We start from the raw sequence: 20,079 nt of genomic DNA on the forward strand, positions 1-20,079 counted from the left end.
AACAAGCTCCAAATCCCTGGTGCCAGTCCAGATGTGTAAGGAGGCTCCCTTACAATGCAATGCCCTCTCTTCTGCAAGCTTGTTGAAGTACCAGAAGGTACACTGGGGATTCTCAGTATCTGAGGCTGCCTTTCTACTGTTGCACTATGGACTGAAGTGCATATCGGCCCCCACAGGGTAGTCATGGGAATTGAAACACTGGTCTTCTGACTGCATGATTGAAAAGAGTGAAGGAAATGTCCTTCATATTTAGGAAACATATGGGAGCCCAGTAACACTGAGGCTGCCATTTATGACCCGCCCTGATTCTTAGAACAGGACTGGGGTCTCCTCTTCAAGCTTGAAGAGCTACAGGGAGGGTCCTTTTCCCAAGTCATCCTCATTTCCTTCTGCACATCCAGCTCAAAAGGACAAGAGAGAGGGATACACACAGCCCAGGACTCCTAACCTGAAAACATCAGGAAATCAGGGACATGCTAACCTGCATCCAGCTACAAATTCCTCCAGCACCTCTCTGAGCTGCTCTTCTTGTTTAGACTTTGGTCTTCTCAAGAGCTTCTCCACATCATCCAACCCCTGCTCCTGTAGTGAAATCACAATATGCATGAAGCTCACACCTGGCTGAGGGGTCAGAGCAAAACCTTGCAAGGATGCATTTGCCACAAATGGCTTATGCCTTTCTGTAGAGCTGGGATTCATGAGTGCGTAGATCAGTGCTATGCTGCCAGGGACTCTCCAGAGACTGAGAATAACCTTAACATTTATTGTTACAACACCTTGTGTCTCAGTCCTCAAGCCACTAACATACACTGTGGCAACCTCTGCTTTCATATTTTCAAGTCCAAAAGGGAAAGGCAAGGTCCTGGAGAAAGACTGCATCCCCTTCATGGTAACCTGAGGCTGTGAGTCTGCTTGTTGAATCATCTGCCCAGGGCTCACACAGCTCAGGACTGGCACCAGAGGAACTTGTGTTCACAGACATCATATCGCATCACTCACTCCTCCAGGAGCCACCACCAGGCAGTTGCACAGCATGGGTCTATGTGGCCTACCTGACCTGTCTAAAGGGGAGGTGGGATTCAGCTAAGCCCTGTGAGAGACATGGACTTGCATGGTTGGAAAGGACAGCAAACATCTTGCACAGCAACTTCACATGCAACAAGGAAAGCACACTAGGAAGGAGCATGCCACAGACAAACACCCTGAACATGTTACCAGGCGCTCTGCCAGTTTGACAATCCGGTTGGAAATGCAGAGTCTCCAGGCGTGATCCTCCCAGTAGCTCCATATGTATACACAGGGTTTTTCATGTGTCATGGGCAGGCAGCTGTATGACCTAAGGACAACAGGCAGAGGAGGTTACGGCTACTTCTACAGAAAACATATGCCATATTGTAACATATGTGCTTGCATACCCATCAAGGGAGCAGAGGCTGAACTCTGTCTCCCTCACAGGGAATTAATTGGCTGTTTTGGGCTCTGCACCATGGACATGGGTGCAAGCTGCTGGATATGCCCTTTGCCATCCCAAACTAGTACACAGCATTTCTAGTAGAGACAGTAGCACAGCTGAATGAGGCTGACAGGAGCATGGGATGCTGCCAAGATTTCTCACTGCTATGAGACTAAGTAGCAGGCACACACCACACAACACAAAGACCAAGACATTGCCAGGCCTGTGGGACAAGCTAAGCAGCATTCCCAGAGCAAGCATATAATCAGAAGAGCTTGTGTATGTGTCTTGCCTGCTCAACATAGGATAGCATGTGTCAAGAGTACTCCTCTCTTTTTTCCTCACTGTAAACAAGTCCTTAGGATGCTGCTTATGAAGCAGAAAAAGGATGGCTGTTATTGCCTGGTCCCAGTTTCCTTGGGACCCTGTCCTTGGCCATCTGCACACATCAAGCAGACACCATAGGGCTTGTAGAGCTAGTGGGAAACCCCAGCCAGCTAGGCCATGGCAAGCTGCAGGGTTGCAAGGAAGAAAAACCCATGATGTATTGCTGAGCAGACTTCTAATAATGCCTGGAACAACCAACCTGGGAAGATGTGACAGCTCCAGTGTGGATGCTAAATGCAAAAAGCAAGCAGGGAACAGAGCCTGTGTGAAACTGAGTCACACAGTCTTCTCACTCTGGCCTGAGAAAGCATAAGAAAGAATCCAAACAGTCCTCGGTAAAGGACAACAATCTTTGCAGGTGGTGTTTAGGCAAGGGGTGGTGTTCCACTTAACCAGTGATGGTGATGTGTTGCCTTAATGACCAATGAGAGTTTTACTTCTCGGACTTTCTTGAACATGTCTATAAAAGAAGATCAAGAATAATACATTTTGCTCTCTTGGACAACGCAGTTAAGAGAGTCATGTCGTGCTTCTTGCCATTCCTAATATAGTGCAACACTCCAGGAAAAGTGGGTTAGAAAGATATAGAAAACTTACTTGTCATATTCCATGGGCTCTGGTTTCTGGCTCTTTGTAACTGATTTGTTCAGTGCTGCTAAAGCTGGCGTCAGGATTTCAGCATCCAGCTCACCACCTGAACCAACATCCAGTAAAGGCTGCCTCTCTTCTTTCACTTCTCCCTTTTCCACTTTTTGCCATCCTTTGGTCACAACCTCTTCAGATTTGCCATAGTTTCCTTAAAGGTGAGCATTGAATTATAATCAGGTAAGTGGGATCAAACAAGTTTTTTTAGAAAAGAAGTTTTCTAGCTGGCAAAACCAGACCCTTGGCAGTCTTTCTGCCAAGAAAAACATAGAGGTATTTACTGCTTTGGGAACTAGCAGTTGTGTCCAGTCATCGGCTCATCCCATGGACAGCCAAAAGGTCTGAGAGGGAGCTGGGAAATTGCAAGGAGGTCCTTGTGTATGCCTTCTCCAGTTCTGCCAGCTCCACCAAGTACCTGCTGACTACATCTCTACAAGGGGACCAGCATCAGCTTCTCAAGTAGTATCTCAGCATCAGGCATCTCCATCCTTCCAGCTTAGCAGATGGGGGCTTTGACCCACTCTCAGGCCATTGTTTCTCCATCATTTGCCACATCCCCTCCGTGCCACATAGCCAACCCCAATATCCCAGCTTTCCCTCCTTTGTTTCCCTTTCTTGCTACCAAATCCTTCTACTTCTTTGTACCCCCACTTACTAGAAGAGTTTTCCCAAACTATCCCAAAACAGGTAATTCACAGAAATGGTGAAATCTCCAATCCCATAGAAGAGTTACAGGATTTTCAGGTAAGTAAAGCACTAAAGCACTGTGCACACTCCCTGGACGTATTCCTCATCCTTCCCAAGTTCCCGAGCTGACTTGACAGGGCAGTGTCAAGAACTGACTTGCCTGTCAGAGGGAGATTCACACTGTTACCATGGTTTCTGGACATGGGGCCCTGAGGAATACCCACCTATAGAGACTTCAAAGCTGACAGGTTTCAAGCTGAGAGAAGAGTCCATCATAGTGGCTTCAAAGAAGGCAGCAAAGAGAAGAAATTCATCCTTTCTCCCCAACACATTCTGAGCAAGGAGACAGAAATCAGCCTGAGAACCTCGTGTACTAAACACTGCCTGAGCACCAGGGCGTAACTGATGCCTGCCAGCCCTTCCACAGGATGTCAGCAGGATGCTGCTGAGATCACCAATAGGCTGCCAGAAGCAGGATAAGATTTCTTGGAAATCCTGAGGTGTTGGTGCAGAGCCATGGATTGGCTAATGCTTGTGTGAAGCCACTAAGCAGGTTACTACACCAACACAGCTGCCTCTCACCTTGCCTCTTTCCTTTCACAACTGTGCATGTCAAAGACTGGCAGGGATCAGCCATGTCAGCACAGGAGAACTCACCTCAGGGAGAGGATGAAGCTCTTCTACCTCCACAGTGACCTCCCTGGGCTGTTCAGCCTCCTGAGATCTCCCAGCCTCCCCCTCTCCATGCAGCTGGCTCAGTTCTTTAGTTTTCTCCTTGGATTTTTTACTTTTCTTCTTCAGCTTCAGTTTTCTCAGGGCACCTCTCATCCTGTCCCCAGGTTTCCTCTCTGCTACGCTGGGGCTGCTGAAGATCTCCACTGTAATGGCCATGAGGATGCACCCACGGTAGAAGATGCCCTCACCTATGCCTTCATTGAGGTCTTTGTGGATGTCCCAAAGAGCTGAGTTACAGGGAGAACCATATAGGTTCACCCAGGCTGGGCCAAATGTGGGGTTAAAGCCTGCAGAGACAGGGTTTTATCATGCTCCAGAGTGCTGCTGCAGAGAGACCTCCCCCAAGAGGACTTCTCAGGACACCAGAATGTCAGTGTGCTTCAGCCACTCTTGCTCCTGCCCCCCAGAGACCAGCATGCCAAGCAGAAAGTGCATGGCATGGGGCTTCCCAGGACATCCTGTCCCAAGGCAGCCATGCAAAGCCTCACCATTCCTGTCAGGGTCTGAGATCTCCTGCAGGTCAATGTAGTGTGTAGCAATGACCACATCACCGACATTGGCATCATCCAGCACCTGGACTTTTATCTTCCTGGACAGAGGTGGGAACATCTCAGTGAAACTGATCTGTTCATTCTCAGGCTCAGTGGTGTTGGTATCCAGTGATGTTTCCCCCTGGGAAGGAGAAGATGTGAAAGCCACACAGTCCCAGCTGGTGCCCAGAGAAAGGGATGCCTCAGAGCTTGTCTGGGAATGGCAATGTGTTCTTGTACCATCTGCAGACAGTGCTGGGCAGGCTCTAGGGTTGGCAGCATACCTGCTCCCATCCCCATTCCTGCAATTCCTCTCTGTTTCATTAATGAGGGGCTGTCCCAAGGCCCTGGCATGACCTGCACAATCAAAAAAATGCAAGCGGGCAGCAGACTCAGAGGTATCTAAGGGTTGCCTGGAGCACTACAGGCCCACAAGACTGCCAGAGATTGATTCTCATATTCATGGATATTACAGGACCAGAAACCCTGACCTTGTGTACAAAAACTGGGCCATTATCTCAGCAAAATCTCTCAAAGTTCTCAGGCTGAGCCCAGCTTGATAAAGAAAAAGGGCTTCTGCCCCAGGATTTATTTGACCTAGTCACTATGTTTACAAATATGAATCTCTGCCTGCAAAGCCAGTAGCTCGGCCAGTAGTTGTGCCCAGGGCTGGAGCTGTGCTATGAGCAACTCTCTGTAGAGACAAAAGTAGAGAAGAGCCTTCTCATCCAGACATTGCACAACATGGCCACACAGCTCAGGCCATTGCTAATGACAGCAACACCTGGCCCCTCCCAGCCTGTTTTAAGTGGGATTTCTGTGCCCTATGGAGGCTCCTGGCACCATGAGCCCACCAAATGCTGCCACACAGCCAAGGGAGAATCAGTCTGTCCCAACACAGATTCTTCTCAGACTCACCTGCTGTCCACAGAATGAGACCTGCACGTATGGGTCAATAAAGACTTTTCTCTCCCCTATGTTCTTGGAGATACCACTCATGATGCCTGTTCTCATGCTAGGCAGGCCCTCAGTACGATACAGTTTTATGCAGACCCTAGCCCAGGGTCTCTCTGCAGGGACTCTCTTAGGCAGCAGCAGGTTCCTGAAAGATAAATTCATGTTCTGCCTCTCTCCTGGAGTCCACCAAACACAATGATGTCCCATCACCGACTGACAGGAAGATTGGTTCCTGCCTCACCACAGGTCTTTTTCACTGTGGCTTTATCCATCAGAAGAGGGGGAAATGGGGCAAAAAAGGTAAGTGAAGAGAGACATGGCAGTGTTCCCCAGGGCCATGCAAGATCCCCATGCACCTGCCTTTCAATGCCCTCATCCTGGTTCCCAGAATTGGTGGAAAGGAAGCTCACAGTATCCCCACGTGCAGAGACAGAGATGTTACACTTCACAAAGCCTTTCACTCCTGCCTGTGTGTCCGTGGGGTCACTGATAACTGCCCACTTCTGGAAAAATCTGTGATCTGAGAGGGAAGAGGAGCAGTTCCCTAGAGAGCAGCCAGGTTACCATTTCACATCCAACCCCACCTGCACAAAGACTGCCCTGACCTCTGAAGATGCAGGAGGTGTTACCTGCCTTCAGACAGCTGGGTGGAGAAGCAAACTCAGGTCTTCAGGCAAACTAAGTGCTTTAAAGCCAGGACCCTGACCAGACACATCAGAGCATGAAGGCAACACCAGTTTCAGACAGGGTCAGGCACAGGTACGTAGTACAGTCCCTCATACCTGGCTGGCTGTACACTGTCTCAACATCCATCTTGAATGTTCCTATGCAAGTTCCCAGAAATGGTATCTTCTTTGAGTGAAAAACCTGCAGACAGCACAAGTCCTCCTGAGCACCATGAGGTGTGGGCAGCCAGGTGACACATCCAGATATCTCTGAATAACAAAGGGCTGCCAAGAGGTGCTCATTCCAAAACACAGCTGAGGCAGTGTTTGCAAGCTCCTCATGCAGATTGGTCCATCTGTGCTAGCCCTAGCACTAACCCATTCCTACCCAACCACTCCCACAAAGCCTACCAGCCCTCAGTCAAACCTAGACCGAGGCAGTCATGTACAACCAATTCAGCTTCTGCAGACCCAGGTAAGCCACACCCCAACAATGGGGCTAGGACAGATCTGCTTCCCCACAGGAAATCCTTGTGTCCATATGTAGTGGTTTAGATTTGCATTTGTCACCCCATGACACCATACCCTGCTGGGTTAGGGCAGAGCCATGATCCCACAAGGCTAGTGTTTCTCCCAAAACCCTAGTCTTGCTCAGTACTTGCTGAACTCTCACCAGCAGAAGAGAAACTCACAAGAAAAGTGCTGGAGACCATTTGGCAAAGGACGTGCTGGCTGGGTTTAGCTATCTTCAGAACATCCCTGCGTCTTAGGGAAGCCTTTGTGCTTTGGGCCATGGGATTTTCAACCTCTCTGCCTGCCCGGGCTTTTCTACAGCACAAATAATTTCTGAGCTCTCCTCACATCAGTCACTTACTTTCAGGATCTGCAGAAGGAGGCTCCAGGGTAAGGAGCAGCAGGGAATTGCTGCCAAAACAGCAGGGCAACAAGGAAGAAGGCAAGAAAGTGCTTGCACTCCAGTCACAGAAAAACCCTTACCTGGAGGATGTGGGCAGGCAGCACTGCCCAGCACTGGCTCAGAGCATGGCTAAGTCTTCACCCCAGTCCAGCCACAGGAAAACACTGTGGCTCTCTGTGGGCAGGTGCTTCTGTCTGAAACACCTCAATGATATTGGTACCCTTGTTTTGTCCATTGCTCCCACTGTCTACACACAGAAGCATCAGGCTGTACCACTAACCAAAGAAAGATGAAGACATACATACCGAGATCTCTATGAGTCTGTGGAATAAAACGTCCCTTGGCTCATAGAAGTCAAACAAAAAATACTGAAAGAGAAGAGCAAGACAGCTGGAGCCGCAGGCTTCCAGGTGAGAGGAATGATGGGTTTGTCTTTACAAACAAGCTGTGGGTCAGTTGATAAGATGTAGCTATCAGTGAGAGACGACAGAAACAATAGGATGGATTCCAGTAGAAGATCAAAAGGGCACTAAAAGAACACTATGAATTCCATAAAAGTTAAGAAGGGATTATGCACTGGGGGTGGGGGGAGGTATGGCAGATATCAGGCGTTCCGGGAAGCCTGTACCTCTCAAGTACCTCAGCCTATGGGGAAAGAGAGAAGGGACAAGTGGCCGGGAATTAGGATAAAAAGGAGGCTGCGCCCTCCAAAAATTTGAGAGACCCCAGGGGAATGCCCCATGGCCTCTCCCTTTATTAGAATAAAGTAAAAGGCCTGTCTCCTTTTTGGACATAAACCTCTAGTGTTTGTGGATTAATTTTCCTGACACAGGCATCCCTTGCAATGATGGTCCCAGGCACTTGGGACACTGGTGGGGCAAGGACAGAGCCTCTATCCATGTCACATACTTCGTTGTAGAAAGGGCAGTTTGTTGACTTCTGTGTCGCCGTGTACCTCTTTTCCTCTCCTACCCTGACTACAACAAAGGGGTTGATGTTCACCCCCACCAGCTTCTGTGCTTCAATTATGTTAATCCCAACCTGAGAAAAGATGGGAGAAAATCAGCACTCTCCTTGTTTGAATCAGCACTCTCCTTGTTTACATCTCCATCCGTAGATTGTTTCAACAACACCAGTATGCACAGGTACAGGGCACTCTCAATGCAGAGTTAGACACCTAGGGTGGGCAAAAGCATGGCTGCTGAAATCTGCTACAGCCAGGACAGACCAAAGCAGTATTTGAGATACTTGTTTCTTTCAGACAAGCAAGGAAATAAAGTGTAAGACCCCCATGATTTTTGACAAGAGTGCACCTTCCCAGCATCACTCGTACCCTCAGATTCTGATCCCAAAGGGTTGCTTGTATCTTATAGAAGATGCTCTTTGTATCTTCTGTTAATACTCTTTTTTGAGTCCTACTGAGATGGTGTACAGATGGACACCATGGAAAGACTGGAATAGGTCTGTCTCATTTACTGCAACTGCTCACAAGTCTAAGATATGCAAGAAATCTTCTCACATTTGCTGTCAGTACAAGAAATTAGGACATTGCGTCAAGATGGTAGGAAATATATCCCCACAAAAACTTCCTGTTTGGTTGACAGGACCAAATGTGAGTCCATGTTTACTTAGAACCAGGAGAGGACTTAAATCCATAGCCAGGCTGGTAGGCCTGCCCTGAAATCAATTTAGATTGATGTCAGATAATCAGCCAGAGCCACAGCTTCCTAACAGACTCCCGGCATGTCCAAACAAGGCCCCACGTAGCCCGCCAGCCCAGGTTGTGTCCCACAGCTATCCCTAAGGAAGACAGACAAGGCCCTGGGAAAGCTGGCAGGCACCAGCCCTGCCTGGGTACTCTCTGAAGCTCCGCTCAGGCAGTGTTTTGCAATGGCACATGTAGCTGATTTCCTTCTCCTGTTTGTCCATAGCTAACTACATGGGCTTACTGATACTGAGGCTGTCACACATGGATGCAGTTCATTCAGGGAATATTATATCTTGCCCAGGGAAGTCACACAAAGCATGATGGTCTTCAGGTTAGAGACCTTGTCAGAGTAAGTGGCAAATGCAGAAGCCTAGGCCTGCAACAAGGCAGTAAGAAACTGGCTGTGGGGCCAGAGACAGCTACAGGACATGCACCCAATGCTGCAGTACCTGGAAACTCTGCGGCGTTGGGATGGCAAAGAGGTCCCGTGCAGAGCAGAGTCTGGAACGGCTGCGCAGAAAAAAAAGCCCAGGTGAGCAGGTGTCCTTGTCAACATGGACCTGAATAAGTCCCCACCAAGGGAAGAACAGAAAACCTGGCAAATAATGGCCCATTGCTGTGGAAATGAGCAAATCCTCAACACACCCTGTCTAGGGCCACTAGAGATAGAAGTTTTCTAACATTTTGCCAAAGCAGACTGCCATGAGCTGCAGGAATTCCCCAGGATATGGCAGTTTCTACATCAGAACCCAAGCAAGGGCAAGAAAGAAGAGCATGCCATGGATACCTCTTCACAGGGCTGAAGATGATGCCTGAAGCCTCAGTCTCAGATGTATTACAGAAATCTTCCTCCTCTTCCTCTTCATCAGCCTCCAGACCTTTTCCCAGCTTCCTGCCTAGAGCAGCAGCCTTCTTGTCCAGTTCCTTCGCTCTCAGACACTGGGCAGTCCTGCAAGCCCCTCCCCACACCATGAGCCATACATCAGGCCTGACAAGTGGGCTGTGCACTGCCTCCACCCAGGAGGGTGAGCCAAGACATTCAAGGGCTAGTTACTCCAGCTGCTCAAATCCAGGATTGTGGATGATTAACTCTGAACTGTAAAAACAAAAGATGTTTTTTTGCAAAGACCAGTGTGCCATGGCTGTTCCCTCATGTGTTTAAGTAGCAGTGCCCCAGCCACACTCCTGCTTATTTCTTGGGAGGAACACCAGCAATTTTCTCCTAAGCTTATCCACTGTCCACTCCATGTGTCTACTGTTTTCCCTCTAGTTTCACAAGTGACACTTTGCAGGCCTTGCTGCTGCCTGTCATTCTGTCTTCCCAGAACCCAAAATTCCTCTGGCTTTGGGCACCATCAGAGTACAGGGTCCATGGAGTTGCTGGAGACCAAAGCCATGCACTCTGCAACTTTGCAACCACAAGTCAGGAAGGCTGCAGAAATGCTCTCAAGGCTCTCCTAGGGAGTCCCAGAACTCCCAGCACCTAAAATGGATCATTGCAGTCAAAGGCTCATTGTGATCATAAAGTATTTTTATCCAAGACCCCTGCTCTCTTATTGCTGCTGTAGAGTTGAGATGCATCAGCCTGGCCAGAAGTGATGTAAATGAGACTGGATTGCATCCCAAAATCTGCCACTGACAAAGGCAGCTGCACAAACTGCCTGGAAATTTGATCTTCCTAGGATTTCCATACCTGTCTTTCACAGGATAGACAAAATCCTCTTCAACCCAGCTCCCCACTGAGCCATTTGGAGGCTGGTAGCGCAAATCCAACTCAATGTAGATCTATAAGCAGAAAGCGAAAGGCCTGAGAGTTTGGCAGCCACAAAACTATGGCAGAAATGTCACCAAAAGAGAAAGGGGGGCATGGAAGCAAAAAAAAAGTGGGATGCTGGTGCAAAGAAGCAGAAGAAAGGTGGTCACATCCCCACAAGAAGCATATTTATACCAGACTCCTGTTGTCTGCCTCCATCAACAAGCTAAACATAACATAACTCCCTCTGCCACAGCTTCTCAAACTCCATGCTTCATTGAATAAAAGCTGGCTCAAGTTTACAAATCTTAAAAGGCCATAAAAAGGCCCTGAGAATTGCCTCAAGGCATTTTTGACAAGGGAACTGGGGAGACCCCTGCACAATAACATGCAGGATTTGGAGCAGTCTCTTTGGAGGAGGCACAAGACAGCTGGCAGAGCATCCCCAGGCAGGACAGCTTGGATTAAAATGCTAGAGAAGCCATCAGCACATCGAAAGCCTGGATCACAAGAGACAATGAAGAGCAGACAGAGAAATACAGAGCAAGCTGGGTATTGACACAGCCAGCACAGGTCTGAACACCCTTCGTCAGTAGGTGGCCAGCTTGCTCTCAAACCAACACAAACACAAATGATTTCCCAGCAGAGGTCAAAAACATTAGCATGGAGGAGATCACTCCTTAGTAGCCTGAAGGGGACATACACCGGGTTCAGAGCTCAATCCCTGGAAAACACACATTTCTGGGAAAAGAAATGCAGCTGAAGAAAGCAGCAGTACAGTGATCAGGAAAGGCAGCAGCAAAGACTAGAGGGTGAAGAAGCCTGAGATGAAGCTGCATAAAAAGCTAAGGCTCTAAAAACATTCTTTCAAACCACCAGAATAAAAAGGGGTGCAAATAACTCAAGTCCCAGAGGAGAACAAGACTTGGACTAGCAGGAAGTCTAACTTTCTTCTCCTTTGCTAAAGGAGCAGCCTTTCTCTTGGGGTCATGTCTCTTCCAAGCTGAGCTGAGAGGGTCCCAGGCTCTTCTTGGATAGGGCAGTCTTGCCTGCCCTGTTTCTGTCCCGTGTAGCTCTTGTGCAGCCAGGGTTGCACAATCCAAAACTAACCTGGCAAAACTGAGTATGCTTGGGTTTTGGTTAGTACAGCTCATCAGCACGTGTTGCTGTTAGCACAAGGGAAGAGGACAAAGGACTGGGCACAGGGTAGCTCTTACCTTACACAGTGGAGTCCCTACAGACCATCACCAGCACCAAGGGGTGAGTCTAATCCCTGTCTCTTTGCTGGCATGAACATTTGTCCAGTGAGCTGCATGGGCTAAAAATCATCCTGGAAACACTCAATTTCTACCTGCACCTGCTCTGTGATCCAGGAGTCCAGCAACACCAGCAGCCATTGCCTGTGCCACTCAGGCTGGTGGCCACAGAGCTGCATACCATGTGCCGCCATGTGGTTTAGTCATACTGCCTGCATGAAGAGCAAGCAGAGATGCAGCACCTTGCAGGACTCCTGCCTTTGCCTCTGCTCTTCCTGCCCTGCCAGCTGCTCTGTCACACAGGTCTGGCAGTCCAGAACCCACTGAGCTGTGGAAACAGCAGGAAGCAGCTCATTTTAGGGTAGTGTTCATCTTCTACAAACGCAAAGGACTGACTGAGTCCAATGCCAAGGCAGGAGGAGAGCAGGATCCACTGCAGAGCAGAGGAGCAGTAAGGTGTCAGAGACAGTCGTGCTGTCCCAATACTCATTAAGCCATCCAGTTAGTTCTAGTGTTTAACCCAAAAGCTGGCTGAGAGTTCCAAAGCACCCTACCACCTTCCACCTCACTCCACCACTGCAACAGCCCATACACATGCACTTCATAGTGCATGAAGCAGATGAAGTACCACTTCCTACATCCATTGCCCAGACTTGAAAAGGTTTTACAAAGCCTCCCTCTTCTCATTCAGGCCCTTGGCAGGTCTCCAGGGGTCCCAACCCATCCCATACATTTGTAGATGCTCCTAGAAACCTCTTGATGGATGTGAAGTGTCTGCATCCCTGTGCAGAGATGGCACAAATGCCACAGTGCTTCCAGCTCAAACAGCACTTTGGATTCCCCCTCAGTCCCCAGTCCACCTGGGATGTACCACATGAGGTTTCCCACAAGACCTTACTGACTGCTGATAGCCAGGCTGTCCACAGAGGACTTACGCCAGTGACTCTGCTGTTCTTGTCCATAAGGGACTCCCGCAGGATTAGCCTTCCAGATGTCATCACGTGCTGAAGGCTGAGGACAAGGGTACCGAGCAGCCTGGTGAAAGGAATGAGGAATTTGTCTTTACAAACAAACTTTGCATCTGCTGATAAATTTAGATACAGAGACATGAAAAAAACAATGGGAAGAACCATGCATTCCATAGAATTCCATTGGTTGACACAAAGAAAAGAAAAAAAATAGGTGAGGGATATATATTAGAAGGGAGTCTTAGGTATTAGGCATTTGGGGCAGTCTGTACCTCTCAAGTATGTCAGCCAATGGGAGAGAGGGAAATGCAGCCAGGAAATTAGGATAACAAGGAGGCTGCATCCTCTGACAATTTGAGAGACCCCATGGAAAATGCCCATGACCTCTCCCTTTATTTGAATAAAGTTACAGGACTCCTCTGTCTCCTTTTTGGACATAAACCTCTGGTGTTCATGGATTAAATTTCCTAACACTGGAATAAAAAGAGAGACTGCAACAACATTGTATGTTGGTGTCTACAGGCTGAGGAGTACTGTGGCCTCCACTCTCTCTTGCTCATAGCCCCTCTGAGCTGCCCCAGAGTGCTTCCCACAGGAGTCTGGCAGCTGAATACCTGAGACTGGCTCTGCAGCAGGGCCTGCCTTCACCCCAGTCATGCTCAGGCAGCTACTTGCAACTGAGCTGCCACTCATGGTTAAAGGCTTGCGCAGATCCAGACTCATGGAGGGCAAAGGACATCTCCCCTTCAGCAGAGCTGGGCATCACAGGAGCCTGTGTCTGGACAACCAGCAGAGCTGGAGTGACTCTTCCCAGATAAAACTGGGAAACAGAGGCTTTACACAAGAAAATACAGACACAGGACATAAAGCTATGATGACAAGAATGTCTGCAGCAAGTCAGGCCAGAATTAACCTACTCCAAAGTGGCTTCTCCCTGGAGAAGGGACATCTGGCTCCCTGAAAGTGGCAGTAAGGCATGCATGATGGCATTTGCCACTCCTAACCCTGGCTTGTGCGTCACTATCTGCACCCACATGTACATGGACCTCCATCTCTGCTGGCAGCCAAGTTAAGCCCTGCATGAAGCAGAACTTCCCAGTGCCAGCTGGGAACTGCTACTCAAAGAGTTCACTGCCCACCTAGGACTCAGACAAGAGGAATTGCTCCCCACACATCTCAATTTCAGCTGTAAGCTGTTATCTCTTGTACTCCTTCTCACCTCCATTTTCTCTGAGATACAGAGCCTGTCCAACTTCCTACCCCAAGAAAGGATTCTCTCTGCTCATCCTCCTCCTTTCAAGCTTTGTCAGCTTGATGCTGCTGCTACAAAAAGGATGCACACACAGAAGTCCAGAGACCACAAACAGATACAGCAATGTACAAATTTTCCCCTTCTGTCCTTCCACACTCTCTTTCTATTTAATTTTGATCATCCCAATGTACAGACCAACTGCTTTTGAACTGTACTGTCTGTCACCTACCCTTATTCTGCTCCCCAGGAGTGGAGATGTGTGGATACAGTGTCAATCCACTCATTTCTCACTGGACTCCTTTGCTCCAGGCTGTCAGGTCCTACTGTTTTGTTACTTGTTTGTGTTATCTCTTTGTCCTGTATCAGTTTCTGTTGATATTTCAGTCAGACACAATTCCTCTGATCCAGCTCCCATAAGAAAATCATCCAGGAAACAGTGACACAACAGTCTGCCACACTTCCTGCACTGTCTCCATCTGTGTCTTGTATGTGTTGTACTCATCTGTTCTCTCATGTCCTCCCTGGCACCTTTGAAAAGGTTTACATTATTAGCTCGTGCATTTTCCTTCAGTTCTTAAAAATTGCTTATCAGAGCTGGCACCTTTCCCTACATCTTCATGTTTCACACATCCTGAAGGACATGCCTCTGCTGCCTTTCTTGTTCCACTACTCAATCTATCATCTCTATTCCTGGGTTTTCCTGCAGTGTTTTGTAACTGTTGGAATAGCCACTGAGTTCACAGTGTTGTGGCTGTGCCACCTAGAAGCATTTTAAATTCTGGCTAACCTTTTAAATTGAATTTGCTGTCTTATTAAAGGTTGAACCATAACATGATGCATTCAGGGCTTTTCTGCTCCAACAGATATGTTGAGTTTGGGCACAGCATGGTCACAGTCACCACAAGGATGTTCAGGGTGACAGCAGGTCCTCAGTCTGCAGCAAGACCTGCCTTTGTAGCTGTTTTTTAGGGCCTTGTTTAACCTTTGTCCCAGCTGAGGGTCTGATCTGGATCCTTACATAGTCCCTGTTACAGCTGGCACAACTAAATCATTCCCCTTATATAACTTAATATATACAGTATTGCTGCCACAACTGAACAACTAGTTCCATCCTTCCTCTATAACTAGCATTCTGCTCATCTTCCTTCCATCAAATTTTCAATAGACATTTTCTATTGCCAGTAGACAATGTAAAGATCAACATGTTTTCTCCCCTACCTATACTGGTCACCCCAACAATCAAAGGACCCACTTGTTACTGAAAACCTTGCTGCAGCTGTATACCTTAATGGACAGCATTTCACCCATGACAAGCTTTCCATAGTGAGGCCAACGAAAAAGCTGCAAACAAATGGAGCAGGAACAGATGACAAATCATTCTCAGCCACACTTTCCCATGTCTCATGGCTGGTTGGCTCCCTTGTGAGGTGACTAAGTCCATGGACATGATAAAAAGCAGCTATGATGGGAAGTTACTTTCCTGCCGGCCAGACAGATCATAGAACCACTCCAGCAGCACAAAGCCACAGATCAGCTGCTAAAGAAGTCAGAATAGCACCACCCTGGAAAAAGAAGGATGCTTGTGCCTGCTGGGATCCCTGAGCTGGCAGGTTGTGGAGTGAGACAGAACATGGGAACACACAGAGGTGCTTGGGGAGAAGAGATCACCTGGGAAGGGAGTCATCTGGCTCATAAGAAAGCTGCACACTGAGGTTTCAACTCACCACACACCCAAAAGAGTGGCTGTGCCCTCACCTTCACTGCCTTTCCCCAGGCAGCACATTGGTATTGAGACCTGAGCAAGGGACAGGTGGGAACCACCCACTGGCACAGAACAGGTGGGTTGTCACAGGCTTCAGTGTGTTATAAATACATAGTATAATAGTGGTTTTTCTGAAATATTAAAATGGATGCTATATGTATAATGTTAAAGTAAATTTGTTATATAAGATATAGTTTTTATTTTTGTTATTAACTAAACTTAATTAGACTTAGACATAAACTTAGACTTTTTTGTCTCCTACTGTCCTATTGTCCTTTATTAAACTTTTAAACTTTTCCAGGAGAGTGAACCTTGTTTTTCACAAGTGGGGGTGTGTCGCCCTGAAAACTCAGCTTCTGAGCTTGCTAACATAGTTTTCTAAGGACTTTCCCAGGACAGTAACTGTAAATATAGATATGTGTACATTCTTTCTGTTACACGTCTTCTGATGGGCATTTCTCATGGCCAGTGCAGTGAGAAAGTGTTATCCTGACCATCCAATCCCTGGCCGTGGCCAAAAGCCTATAAATCCTGTGAGGAAAAATAAACTCTGTTTTTCTTTCACCACACCTCAACCTGTGTCCGCGTGATCTATTCATCTTCAGCGGTAACAGGGGTGGCACTGGAGAGGAAGACATACTTCTCAGGCCAACCCCATCCCTGCCCTGCACACACACATATATGCACTCAAACACAAAAGTCCCACTCCTGCCCCACAAGGCATCAACTGCAGCAATGCATCCATCTGGCTTTCTGAGGGCAGGGGGAGCTTTGCCTTCAGCTTTGATGTTCCCAAGCTTCCAAGCAGTGTCACTCAGTTGAATTTCATTTCCTGCAGCTTGTATGCATAGGTCACATACACAATGTGAGGGACCCATCTGCCCCTCTGAGCAGAGGGGAAGAAGGAGACAGCAGAGAAATTCCCAGAAAACAGTCTAGTGGAAGGTGTCCATGCCCATGGTGTGGGGGTTGGAAATAGATGATCTTCAAGGTCCTTTCCAAAGCAAAACAATCTATGATTTTCTGACTAAAACACTGACCTGTCCCATCTCTGTCCCCTATGTTCCACATGATCCCAGTTTCCTCACCTCCTTGAAGACGGCCTCTGGGCCACAGCAGACCTTCCTTGTCTTCTGGGTGAAGCCTTGTGAAGTAGAGAAGAGGCATAAGGTGCTGGCAGGGGAAGGCAGCCTCCAGACTTAAACCCCCAAACTCCCACCCTCCCAGCTATCTGGAGCTCACCTTGGAAGCTGAGATGGACCTGCCGTTCACCATGACCCGGCAGCTGGGAGAGCCGGTGAACACCAACACTGAGCGCCATGGAGCCAGTGGCAGTCCCTACTGCCCCTCAGCAGTGCACCGCCCAAACTGACTCAACTCCAATTCATCCAGCCGGTCTGGCTAGACACTCCACACCCCAGTGCCCCACTGGGCAGGCAGTCCCTGCTGAGGGACACAGGGAGGAAGGGGAAGCCCTGGCTGTACTGCCTACCTCCTTCAACCTAGGGGCACTGGGCTGAGCCCCCAGAATGTGCCTCTGGGCTGCGGGGAAACCTGGGGGAGCACTGCAGTAAACAGCAGGAGAAGATACAAGGAACATCACATGGCCACACTTCAGCTGATGCTTCAAGGGGCATGGGCTGCTGAATTCAGAACTGAGAGACACCGGCTTCAAATACAGAACCTGTGTAAGAGACGGTCTGAAGATTCCCTCATCTGTCTCACAACCGTCTCAAGGACAGAGACTGAGACCCTGAATATCACAAGGGACTTGGTTTAGGAGTTTGGGCCTAGCTGAGGTGGATGTTTGCTAAGTGATTGTGTTATAAATTTTTATTATGATATTGGCTCTCGCAGATGAATATTATATATTAAATACTTTTTAGCTATGTATGTACCTTTTTCTTGCTAACAAGTTTTAAGTTTAAAAAGAATTTCCTAGGTACAAGGCGAGGAAACCCCAGAGGGCAAGGACAGTGGGGCCCAAGCTGTTATCAGGAGAACAGTAGAAGCCAAACTGTTATCAGCGGAACATATGAAGCCCAGCTACCCTCAGGAAAAGGATGAGGGGCCCAGATGGTTATCTGCCCTGACCATCTGCAGAAGAAAAGAAACCAAATGATGACCAGCAAAATAAATGCTGACCAGCAGAAAATAAGTGATCTAAGAAGGTGGAACCAGGGGAGGGGACGCTTTGAATATTCATTGGACCTTCATAGCAGGGGGGGGATAAAAGGGAGAATTCCTGGGATACCAGGGGTGTTCCTGGCAACCCCCCAGGGCACCCAGCCGTTTTAACCCTTTGCTTTATTTCTTTTGTCTCCTAATTGTCTTTTTATTTATATTAAATTCTTTTTATAATTTATTAAGTGAATCTCGTTTTTAAGATTTGTTTGCAGGTGGTTGAACAGTACACTGCCTTTGTTCCTGCTGGTGAGCAGAGGCTTGTGCATGGTACGCTGTGCAATGGGTTTCCATGACACATTGCCCTCGCTCCTGCTGGTCAGCAAAGACTTGCAAGACATGGTTTGCTCTGTACCCTACATCTGCCCCCTGCACAATGGAATTCATCACAATGATCATCAATCTCCTCTGGTTTTGGCCCTGTGCCCCTCGTTTTGTAAAAGACTATAAAATCACACCCCAAATTTACCTTCCTTTGAGATCTCCCCAATGGACAGAAGACTGCATTGTTGGACGGCTGAGTGGACTTAGACATTGGTAGCTATAATCCCCTTACTCTCTTTTTCTTATGCTTTGCTTTCCCCTCTTTTCCCTCTATCACATATTAGTGCTCATGAGCGCTCAGTAAAGTGTGTTTTGCTGTTTAAGTCCTTGGTTTGCTGATAATCTTTTGTACTCTAAGACCGACTAAAAGAACCACATCACGAATCCCACCTTGCGGATCATGACACTTCCAAAGATGATACATCCTTTTTTCGTTTCTAAGTTCCTCCAGAACCTCCTTGCCCCTCCAGGCTGGACATTTACCTTGTTGACTTGTCTTTTGGCATACAGGGCCAGTCTGTTCCTGTGCCCTCAAGAACTCTGTTTGAAAGTGCATCCACCTTTCCTGGACTCCTTTATTTTTAAGGGCTGCTTCCCAAGGAACTCTCTGAATAAGCCTCCTGAAGAGGCCAAAGTTTGCCCTCCATAAGTCCAATGTAAAAGTCTTATTTTTCTTCCTCCTGATTTCACTAAGTATCAAGAATTCTATAATTTTGTGATCACTGTGCCCAAAGCAGCCTTCAACCACCATGTAGCTCACCAGCCCATCTCTATTTGCAAACAGCAGATCTAACATAGCCCCTCCCCTGGTGAACTCACCCGCCAGCTGCAACAAAAAGTTGTCCTCCATGCACTCTAAAAATTTCCCAGACTGCCTCTTTTCTACTGTATTAAGCTCCCAGCAGATATCTGGCAGGTTGAAGTCACCTACAAGAGCAAGGGCTGGTGATCCTAAGACATTCTCCAGCTGTTTATGGAATAAATTGTCCACCTCTTCTTCCTGGTTGGGTGGACAATAACAGACTCCCAGTAGGATGTCAGTCTTGTTGGCCTTCCCCTTAATTCTCACCCATAGACATTCAACTTGGTCATCACTAGTTTCAATACCTTACGGTGTCATAACCCTCCCTAACATAAAAGATCACCCCTCTACTTCTTCTCCCTTTCCTGTCTCTTCTGAAGAACTTGCAGCCATTCAGTGCAGTGCTTCAACTATGTGAGTCGTCCCACCACATTTCCATGATGGCAACTGCATCATAGCTTTTCTGTTGCACCATGGCCTCCAGCTCCTCTTGTTACCCGTGCTGTGCACATTGGTATACATGTGCCTCAGATGAGCTACTGATTTCACCCCCATCTCCGGTTTTCCACCCTTGGGCCTGCTTCCAGACAACCCAGGTACATCCCCTTCCCCCTTCAAACTTAGTTTAAAGCCCTCTCAACGAGATCTGGCAGTTCATGAGCTAAAAACCTTCTGCCCTTAACAGAGATGGAGTCCATCTGCTTCTAGCAGGGCAGGTGCCGTAAAACTTGCCCCAAGATCAAAGAACCCCAAATTTTTCTAATTACACCAACTCTTGAGCCATTTGTTGATGATGTGAGTTTTCCTATTCCTTTCACCATTTTTCTCAGCCACTAAAGGACTGAGGAAAAGACCACCTGTGCCCCTGCCCTATCAACCATTTGACCTAATACCCCAAAGTCCCTTTTAATTGCCCTGACACTCCTCTTTTCAATCTCATCACTGCCAGCCTGAAGTATCAGCAGTGGGTAATAATCAGAGGGCCGAATCAGCCCAGGAAGTCTCTCAGTGATATCCCATACCCAGGCCTCAGGAAGGCAGCAGACCTCCCTGTGGGATGAGTCCAGTCGACACACGGGGCCCTCTGTTCCCCTC

General features: G+C 48.0%; 1 protein-coding gene across 1 annotated transcript in view; it reads right to left on the reverse strand.

The window, feature by feature from the left end:
- The window catches only part of LOC107213217 (fer-1-like protein 4), a 42,813-nt gene extending 25,241 nt beyond the window's left edge, over nt 1-17,572 (reverse strand). The window contains 19 exon segments of the mRNA XM_015647341.2: nt 482-582; nt 1,216-1,336; nt 2,438-2,636; nt 3,397-3,505; nt 3,830-4,194; nt 4,396-4,579; nt 5,356-5,539; nt 5,755-5,914; nt 6,177-6,261; nt 7,281-7,343; nt 7,885-8,016; nt 9,133-9,193; nt 9,471-9,632; nt 9,738-9,779; nt 10,377-10,468; nt 12,628-12,727; nt 15,165-15,253; nt 16,763-16,818; nt 16,917-17,572. Of these exon segments, the coding sequence (XP_015502827.1) occupies nt 482-582; nt 1,216-1,336; nt 2,438-2,636; nt 3,397-3,505; nt 3,830-4,194; nt 4,396-4,579; nt 5,356-5,539; nt 5,755-5,914; nt 6,177-6,261; nt 7,281-7,343; nt 7,885-8,016; nt 9,133-9,193; nt 9,471-9,632; nt 9,738-9,779; nt 10,377-10,468; nt 12,628-12,727; nt 15,165-15,253; nt 16,763-16,818; nt 16,917-16,995 (2,384 nt within the window). The 5' untranslated portion in view covers nt 16,996-17,572.
- Between the last annotated feature and the right edge of the window lie 2,507 nt (nt 17,573-20,079).

The sequence above is a fragment of the Parus major genome, chromosome 20 (assembly GCF_001522545.3).
Source record: "Parus major isolate Abel chromosome 20, Parus_major1.1, whole genome shotgun sequence".
Classification (NCBI taxonomy): domain Eukaryota; kingdom Metazoa; phylum Chordata; class Aves; order Passeriformes; family Paridae; genus Parus; species Parus major.